We start from the raw sequence: 9,922 nt of genomic DNA, 5'->3' as shown, positions 1-9,922 counted from the left end.
ACTGTTTTATCAAACAGCCTGAGCTTGTTAATATTAAAAACATTTCACCGTAATTTTCACAATAATTCTAACAATGTTTTGACATTTTGTCAAAATTAAAAGTACGGTATGTTTTAGGTAATTAATATACAGTTGTAAATCGTAAATTCAAATGAAAAAAGCAGGAAAGATTGTCATTCATACAGAGTTATTATGTAAATTATAGGGTGATTAATTGTAAATAATGTTACAGATTTTTCCTGTTGTTTTCAAAGACAATGTGCCATATTACAGTACATTAATATATTTTCAACATATTAGTAGTGTAAAAATAAAAGCAAATCACCATTTTTCAATTTACAGAAATGTAATGTACATATTACAATCAATTACTCTTTTTGATTTAATGGTAATTTACCGTTGCCATTTTACAGTTATTAACTGTAATTTTTATGTACATTTCTTACTTATGCTGTGTCCCAATTACTACATAATAATGATGTTACTGGAAGATTGGTGTGAAAAACGAAGGCTATTCAGATTTAAAACCACAAATGGAGTGATATTAACAAACTCTCAAAACCTGAAAAACTTGTGTTTGAAACATGCAATTTTATTCTATATAAAGATGAATAATGTGGAGTTCAGTCCAGCTTTGGATCAGCTTACTTGTGCGAAAAGAGTTTCTCACAGATAAATCCAAATGTCACTCTTGCCTCCCAGATGAGAGCATTCACTCAGCCATAATGCTGAAAATGAAAATGTGTAGTAATGTTCACGGAAGTCACACTAAAGAAATAAGAGTATTTTTTTTATTATTATTTTTTAATAGACTATCATCTTGCAATAAATCATGTGTTAACAACCTGTATTGCACATTAAATGATATTCAGTGGATGCTGTTTACAGGTCTGAGGTTTGATTCTGTATCAGATCAAATAAAGGAAGACTGTCATGCTGAACAAGACTTTAACCAAAATTACACTGCAGTTGCACCATTTCTTTTTTTAATGTTTTTTTGTTACCAAAAAAGGATCTTTTCGTATTGATCCTTCTACACAAATAAATGAGATTCTTCTGTCTTAAATGTTGACTCATGGGAGGAGAAATCACTTGCGGGTTAAGCAAAAGTCAGACTGGCTTCATGGCAAAAGTACATTTATTTCAAGAAATTTCTTACATTTTAAGGTCAAGGCAAAGCGATGTGATTAAAAAACACAATTAAGAGTTAATGACTATTCAGAAATTATGAGAATCCAAAGTATCGTGTGCTGACTGATAAACATTTTATTAATGACCTTTGTTGATTCCTGGAATCATGATCTACATGACATGAATCCATCTTGGGCAAAACAAACATTAATCTTTTGTTGTTGTTGTTGTTTTTATTTTAATAGCAGAAAAACAATGTTTTTTATGTTTTTTCAGATTAATGAAATCAGTGCTTTTAAAACTCCTGGGAGACCCTGAAGAGCTGCTCTGCTTATTCCCAGATGAAGCTCAAAGGCAAATCACCAAGTTTCTCCTGAAGGACTTGATCCACTCTTTCACTCTGTGCAACAGTCAGTGTGTTCTTCCAGTCTCCAATCTGACCTGTAATGAAGACAAAAACACAACACCTGATACCCTGATGTCACATTTTTCTGCACAGCAGCTGCAGGTCTGTTATGTTACCTTTGCGCAGGAATTTTCCACTGAACCGCTCTGGTGAAAGATGCTCATAATTTGCTTTCGTGTCATTCTTCATGTTTTGAAATGTAGCTTTTTCCACAACTTGACTGATGGCGGCTTCAGTCAGGTTTATCCCTAAGAAGTTGCAGATCTTCTTCACTGATGCTTTCAGGTCCTGAAAGAAACGCAGGAACGCAACAGAAAGAGAACCTTAAACTCTGCCAGATTTGAGTGTTTCTAATGAACAACAAAAGTGTGAAGAAACATCTTACCAAAATCATTTCCTCGTAGGTCAGGAAGAGGATATTGTACTGCTCTCTGTTTGAATACCACTCCCTGACGTGGTCAAACCAGGATGACGATGAAACTGTATAGTGGCATAATGCATCCAGTTATTTGGCATTCTTGTTTAATTGAGTTCATCCCACATGTCACAAGAAGAGCTCAAGTGTAAGCTCTGTAGTTACCTACAGCATGACTGCAGGCATGATCAACCCACCCATTTGGTTCTGACAGATGGAAGTCTATCATGCTAATCATGCTAATCATGCAGTGGTAGTGTGCCTCCGAATGTAGTACAGATTTTGTCAATGTGCTCAATCCACACATGACACACACACACACACACACACACACACACAACTGGTGTCGGTGCTAACATACTAGCACACCACCACAAAATCACTGGGTACTAAAGTGGAACCGCTGTTGCCACACACTGAAACCTCCAGGTCACAGAAACCAAAGTCTTTCAAGTATGTAGAGCTGCAAGAGCTGTGAGATGAATCATATGACAGAAAAGACAAAATGTTTAGCAACAGCTTTTTTATATACATTTTAAACTGTACCTTTTAAAACATGGATTACTGCATGGGCATAGAGTGCACATGACCTTCCTGCTGGTGCATGCCAAGAAAAATAGGTTTTTTAGTTTTGACGCATCTGTCATATTAACAAAGTAAATATTAACTCAAAATAAACACCCTGTCTCATAGTCCACTGAATCTGAATTGTCCAGTATTTGGAATTTAAACTTTAATGAATCAGTAATTTTTCTCCAAAAAATTCTAGAACAAAGGTAACACGTGACATAGTACATTTGTCAAAGGACAGGAGCAGGAAGAGTGGCAGCCATTTGTTCATCTCTAGCTTATCAAGTGTTACTCTGAGCCTTGCACACTCTAAAACAGTTTTGTTTCTTTCTGCAGTCTATGGTGCAAGGCCCATGATAATCTATCAATAATTCTACCTCGACAATTCTTAAACATTTATGTGAATAAAGGTATGATAGGATTAGAGAATCAATTCAGTTCTATTTGTATAGTTGCCTGAAGGCAAATGTTATTCTGATTTGACCGAAAGACGAAATGTGTTTACAAACAAATGAAATCTGCAAAGTGTAACGTCACAAGCCAAACAATTAGAGCACCACAGGTTTAAATTTACAGCTTTTACTGCATATACAAAGAATAATAACACAAAAAGTAACATATAGATAGATAGATAGAGTGTCTTTATAATAATCATTAACTGATTCATCATTATGTGAATCGAAAGTGAGGAAACTTACTGTTTCCTGTTATGTACCACTCAAAAAACTGGTCAAAGCTCTCGGGAGTCTCCAGGTCTGCCAGGGCTTTGCTGAAGTGATAAAAAGACACCATGTTGTCCTTTGGATTCCTCATCAAATACACGATCTGATAAATATATAAAAAAAGAAAAATCAGAATATTGACAGTTTGCTACTTAAATGTAAAAATTTAAAGTCATTAGTTTAAAAGAAAAATAATTTAAAAAATTGATTTCAAATAATATTTTTAAAATATATTTTAACCTCTTAAGACCCGAACTCTTCCACGGCATGCATTTTTAATTTCTCTTTGATATCTGGGCATATTGGGACCCGATAAATGTAAAAACAAAGAATTACCAGATTTAAAAGAAAAAAATGAGAGCCACATATGAGGATATTCATTTAAAATTTCGATAGAACAATAACAGTATAATGTCCACGTAAGTGGATATCAGGCCATTGTTGAGCAAAATTTTGTATTTTGGTCTAAATAACCCAAAATGTGATGTCCACATATGTGGACGGCAGGTCCTAGGAGGTTAAAGCCTGTATTTTTTATAGCTCTTTTTCTCCTATTTCGACTTGATTTGATGAACCTCTTAGTCTGCAATGACCTCATCGTAAGAAAGGAAAAGGACAAAAAAAATATACTGAAATAAAAACACAGAATCATTTAAAAGATTTTGATATAGGACTCATGGTTTTAAGTCTTACGGAACAAAAAACAACATTTGTTTTGAAAAGAATTGAAGATCAACCACTCTATTTTCATTTGCTAGGATTTGAGGGTTTCTAAAAGTTACCAATGGCCAAAGTGCAAGCCTCAAAAACTGGACTTCAGTGACCAGTTGGTAACATCACCAAAAATTTAATTAATTTTAGAAAGTAGAAATTTAATTTGCTTTATTTTCGCAACAATAAGTAATAAAATAATTTTCACTTTCTCAAACTTTAAGAGTGCCTCTTTTTTCAAGAAGAATTGAGCTTCTATAAAGTACTGACTTTTGCCTTCTTCTCTTTCACTCCTGGAGGCATGATATGTTCAGGGAGATGCGAGGCGAAGAGTCGTGGAGAGGGAAGAAGAGTGTATTCAGCTGTCTTGTACTCCAGCCACGGCATCCTCTCCATGTTGTTTGAATATTTATTCTGATTCCCATGCAGTTCGTAGATGGAAATGATGATCTGCTGAGCCCATACAGTACCTGATGTGGGGAAAACCATTAGAGATCATCAGTGGATCAGTCTGGCCAGCACAAAACTGCAAATATAAATAATGTGTGAAATTTTTCACCAACCTGACTTTGGATAAGTCACAACGAAGACATCACTGTCTTTTATTTCAAAACTCTCAAGAGAGTCTATGTACTCTGGAGTTGTATGACCGACCACAAAATTGTAGTTTTTATGCTTGAAAACACGGTCCCTGATCTGCTCCATACTGGTTCTACATAAGACAGATAAAAAAAGATAAATAGAAACAAAAAAAATCTGTGAATCGCATGGTGAGAGGATTGTCTATCTCAGGGATCCCCAGGGCTACATTGTTGGGGGGCTTTTTGTCCCCTAATAGGCTTTCCCATGGCAAATTTATGCTGGGTGAGCAGTGTGTAGGGACGGTACCTTGCTCAAAGATACCTGAGGATAGCTTTTCAGTGGATTCGAACCCACAACCTTCCGATCATGGGGTAACCACTTTACCTACTGAGCTAGTAGGGGCTGGCAGTTCTAGTCTGGGCCAGGTCGCCAGGGCAAGCAGCCCCAAGCTGTTGTTATTTTTTTGATTTGGCTCAACCGCCTGGTCCTCCTGCCCCACCTTTTTTCTTTTTTCAAGTTTATTATTGTTAAGGCATGGTAAAGGATGAATAAATCCTGCCTGACTATTAACCTCGCTGTTGTCTCTCTCGTTCATTAATTTAGGTTGTCTGGTGTTGCTCCCACCATGGTGGTGAGGGGGGAGGTAACAACTGGCAATAAGTCAGACTTGTTCCGGTGGCTGTTTGACTCTGCCACAGCTGTGTTTTGTCACTGATTATTTTCATAGTTTTTATGGAGAGAATTTCTAGGCGTATGTAGCATATGTGCTGCTCTCAGCTAATAGGTTTCCTAAGCTGTAAGTTGTAATTTGAGTATGACCGAACTGCCGTGTTCAGGTCTGTTTGATATCTGACTCGTTCAGTGTGAAAATAATTGCTGCGGTATTTTGTTAACGGCATGCACTGTGTTCTTTTATCAGGAGAGCTGGCCTAGCAGATGCACAACACACATAGCTCATGGTTCTGTTTCTATATATTGCAGATGTTGCAGTGGTTTAGGTATATCGAGGTCTTCTTCACAAGTGAATGGAGAAGAGGAGTGGGAGATCAACAGGGATACAGACACTGTACTGGTCAGCTGTAGTGACTACCCTCACCTATAGTCACAAGCTTTGGGTAGTGACCAAAAGAATGAGAATACTGAGTTAAACGGCATAAATGAGGTTTTTCCAAAGGGTGGCTGGCCCCTCCCTTAGAGATAGGGTGAGGAGCTCAGCCATCCAGGCGGGTCTCAGAGTAAAGCCACTGCTCCACATCGAAAGGAGCCAGTTAAGGTGGTTTGGGTATCTGTCAAGAAAGCCTCCTGGTAGCCTCCTGGGTGAGGTGTTCTAAGCATCTTCCACTGGGTGGAGGCATTGGGGCAGACCCAGGACACACTGGAGAAGTTATATCTCTTGGCTAGCCTGGGAATGCCACGGTGCTCCCCCAGACTAGCTGGAGGAAGTGGTGGAGGAGAGGGAGGTCGAGGATTCTGCTGCTGCTTGCCCTGGCGACCTGGCCCAGACTAGAACTGCCAGCAGATGTTGTTGGAGCAAAGATGGACAAAATGCAGACAGCAAATCCTGATCCTACTATAGGAGTCTGTATTTAAAAACAAATCTTATCAGAATTGTTGCTTGAAAATTTGAGTACTGCATCCAGAATGAAACCTGTATTTAAGACTCAATGCTAGTGAGTCATCCAGAAAGTGAGTGCCAAAAACAACCTGAGTGCACATTTGCACTGTTTGAATGTGACTTTCAAATTAAGAAATGTGTTAAAATGTGTTACACTAAACACAAGCAGCACAGAAGAAAAGGCTGATCCAATCAAAAATATATTATTGTGAATGTATTATTGTAAATGACGGACATTGAACAACTGGTTTTATAGTTGTTCAATAGTTCAGAGAAGAAGAATTTCTCTCTCATGCATCTTATGAAGGACTTCATATCACCAATGAAGGCAACTCTACTTGAAATAGAACAATTAGCTATGGCACAGACAAAACTGATAAGATTAAGTCAGCAAACAGTACTATAAGGAGGAAATCATAAACCTGAAAAGAAATTTAACTGCTAAGAAAATCATTCAACTGTCCAAAGCATTCTCATATTGCTGACCTGATCTCAAAGCATATCCACCAAAAAGTCTAGATGCATGCTCAGCCCTTAAGGTAAGAAAATCCCTAAAAAGTTGATTCTCTTCATCTGGACGTAGCATTTTCAAATTTGCATAATGACTGAAACTTCAGTCATTATGCAAAAGTACAGTTCAACAAGTGAAAACCTGCAGTCAGCTTAGACTGAGAAATCACTTGGATGCATGACAAAACATTTCCCCCTCCAGGAAAGGTTACGTATAGATAAAAAGTCAACATTTTTGAGGTGCTAAGTCTAATTTACATTAAATTGCAATTAATATGAATTACTGAAATAATTTACTCCAAATCCTCCTTGGCCATGCCTCTGCGGTTTATCTGAACTGGTAAAACACTTTCTCCCATTCTCTGAACCAAATTCTCAGTGCCCTAAGCTTTTTTAATAAATCCCTCTTTTTGCAAAACATTGAACAGTTTTAACTATCATTAAAACCACTATGACTCACTAAAGCACACGTGTGCAGTAACAGCCAGGTTGAGTCAAAGGTTGATAAACAACAAAGCATAGAAACAATCTGATAGTATATGTAAACAAATTCTCAAGACAGAATACTACAAAAAGAGAAATTCACAAAACACATTTTTACTGAACCTGCATTAATTTAGAACCAGTTTAACAGTAGAAAGGTAAGTGTTGTATTACCTGGGTGTTTGCAGCAAGACCAATAGAGTCAATGTCCTGTACACAACTTATTATTGACATGCACATGCTCTGAGCCTCCACAATCCTCCACAACATTGCCACATCATCATTTGCTAAAAAGATAACATGGAGAGTCCAAAGTGCTGTTTTCTCTCTGATATTGTTAGACCTTCATTCAGAGACACTGAGTCACTGATCTCCATCTCTGGCCCTGATGAACTGGGAGACTTTACACTCAGCCTACTTGTAGAGCCACTTCTAGATTACTTCATTCTACTTCATAATTACTTCATTAATTATTTGGAATTAAGTATGGTACACTGATAGCAGAGGGAGGACGCAAGTTTTGAACTAGCTCAAGAAACTGTGTCAAATCTGCTCAATTAAAAACAGTTCTTTGATGGAAAGACAATGCATTGGCATCTCTGCCCAGTCTGGAAGGCAGGCATGCTGACAATGAATAAATGTCACAACCTGCCTCATGGTTTATGACAAAAATGGGAAAGAACACGAAACAATCCTTTACAAGTGTTTATTTTAAAGAAAACAACAACAACAAAAACATCTAACAACAGTCTGGTGTGTGAAGTCAGTGAAATCATTCATGTCAATGTGAATGAGTGACAATGTTTAGTGTTAAATTAAACAAAGCAAAGCAAACACAAATAAATCTGACCCTGGAGGACAAGCATGCCAAAGCTGGAAGGTGAGGTAAACCCATTCCCCCCTGCTGCGCAACACCCAGCCCTTTATATAGGGGTAAAGGTCCAGCTCAGGTGTTCTGAGTAAAGAACAAGCCTATGCTTTCTTATAGCCAAAATCAGCCATGGCAGACCCTCTTCCCAGTCTCTACTAAGCTTTATGCAATAGGTATGCAAAAGAGGCTTTAGCATCTGGTGAAACCTTTCCAGAGCAACCTGGCTTCGGGCATGGTATCTTGATGACCAATTATGGTATATGTGCAGGGTTTTCAAAAATTCGGCGAACATGTGAGATGAAAAATTTGAACTCTGATCACTCACACCGACATAAACTGAGTTAGAGCTGTCACCCCTGCCTTGCTCGTCATTGACCTCAGTGGATATCCAGCAGGAATTTTGGTACTTTGACACATCACTGCAAGAAGATACTTATTTCCAGATTTTGAGGGCAGCAAAGGACCCACACAGTATAGAACAAGATGTTCAAAAGGTTCCGTTATCACAAGAGTAGGTTGTAATGGTGCTAGCTTAATGGTTTGGTGAGCTTATGCAAAGGAACAGGGAGGGTGGTCAAACCCCTCCCACTACTGAGGAGGCAGTCACCTGTGTCAGACTCCTTCGAGAAGGGCAGCACACTATATAGGTTCACTATATAGGAGTCATAGTCTCCTGAATCACTCAGAATTTTAACTGGGACTTTATCCCTACTTCCCACCAAGAAAACAAAAACATCCCTAATACGAGGACTATAGCATCCCAAACAGCAGGAATTAACAAAACATCATCAGGCATTTTGCACATGTAACTCATGTAACAGGTGCAGAGGCTGCAGCCGGTTTAATATAAGATGTAATTCCTGTGGTTTTGGCCTGCAACCTTGGAAATTCTGCCTTCCAGTGACCTTTCATGACAGTAATTGCAGACATTGCTTTTATCAGACTTTTATCAAGCTTAGAATCGAATTTAAATGAATGAACCTTACCTGACCTTGAGTGATTATCCACAACAACCGAACCAGAACCTCTCCTCACACTGTCTGCTGTCTTTACTTTGCACGCTGGAATATTACTCTTATGGAAGAGCACAAACTCATCTGCCGGTGTTCCAGATTAACTGGTGTCACAGATTAACTGGTGACGGTCAAACAGATGTGTAGTAGACAACAAACCAGGAAATAAACAGTTAATATCTCATCTGTGACATTTGTCAGGTTAATTTAAACACACTCCGTCAGTCCTATTGCTCCTGACCAAGTTGTGTCAACTAGCGCCAGCTGTGGCCAAGTGCCATAGCCTACAGCCAAATTAACTTCTGACTCTTCTGTTTCATGCGAAATAAATTTCTAACTTTTAATGTTTTAGGTTCTTGCATCTTGCAAATAAGCCTTTAAACTAAGTTAAATGGTATGCGTATTTATTTTGGGCCTACATCAGTAAGAAATGCCAAATTATATACTTAAAGTACTAGAAATCACTGCTCCTAATGTTCATGATTATTTAAAAAATATTTTTTCCATAATAAAGAAATATTTCATAAACAAATATTATGCATTAATATTTGACTAGTGTTGTAACATTACATCCTATTAGCATAGTCTGCTGTTTCTTTACTCTGGAAATAAACACTTGGGGTCAGAAAAGATAATATACATCGACACAGCTGGAGAGAGCTGGTAGTTATATACAGTATATGTAACTTATACCCACATAGCAAGCAGGTCTGTCCCGGTGTTCTGGGAATCCATCCCATCTGAAAAAACATCCTACCCAATGTTTCTGCGCAGAGCGGCGCATGCGCACAAAACCAACGCCAACTTAATTTCTTTTTCTCTCACCCATCCAGAATACTTCTTAAGGTTATGGTTAGGGTTATGGTTAGGGGTAGGGTTAGGTTTAGTCGCAA

At 38.0% G+C, this 9,922-nt stretch overlaps 1 protein-coding gene across 1 annotated transcript; it reads right to left on the bottom strand.

Annotated features, from left to right (window-relative positions):
* Positions 1-1,120: 1,120 nt before the first annotated feature.
* On the bottom strand, positions 1,121-7,465 carry LOC109194326 (amine sulfotransferase). The gene is made up of 7 exons (XM_019357645.2): positions 7,320-7,465; positions 4,519-4,667; positions 4,226-4,425; positions 3,221-3,347; positions 1,923-2,017; positions 1,654-1,825; positions 1,121-1,572 (listed from the first exon to the last, which is right to left on the bottom strand). The coding sequence occupies exons 2-7, from the start codon at positions 4,658-4,660 to the stop codon at positions 1,463-1,465; spliced, it is 846 nt and encodes a 281-aa protein (XP_019213190.1). The 5' UTR covers positions 4,661-4,667; positions 7,320-7,465; the 3' UTR covers positions 1,121-1,462.
* Positions 7,466-9,922: the final 2,457 nt, after the last annotated feature.

Source organism: Oreochromis niloticus, linkage group LG4 (genome assembly GCF_001858045.2).
Source record: "Oreochromis niloticus isolate F11D_XX linkage group LG4, O_niloticus_UMD_NMBU, whole genome shotgun sequence".
Classification (NCBI taxonomy): domain Eukaryota; kingdom Metazoa; phylum Chordata; class Actinopteri; order Cichliformes; family Cichlidae; genus Oreochromis; species Oreochromis niloticus.
This window is presented reverse-complemented; position numbering and strand designations above follow the sequence as displayed.

Coding starts and splice junctions, on each gene's coding strand:
- LOC109194326 (XM_019357645.2), bottom strand. CDS start 4,660: ATGGAGCAGATCAGGGACCGTGTTTTCAAGCATAAAAACTACAATTTT. Junction 4,426..4,518: donor TGTGACTTATCCAAAGTCAG/GTTGGTGAAAAA, acceptor TCCCCACATCAG/GTACTGTATGGGCTCAGCAG. Junction 2,018..3,220: donor GTGGTACATAACAGGAAACA/GTAAGTTTCCTC, acceptor GCCACTATACAG/TTTCATCGTCATCCTGGTTT.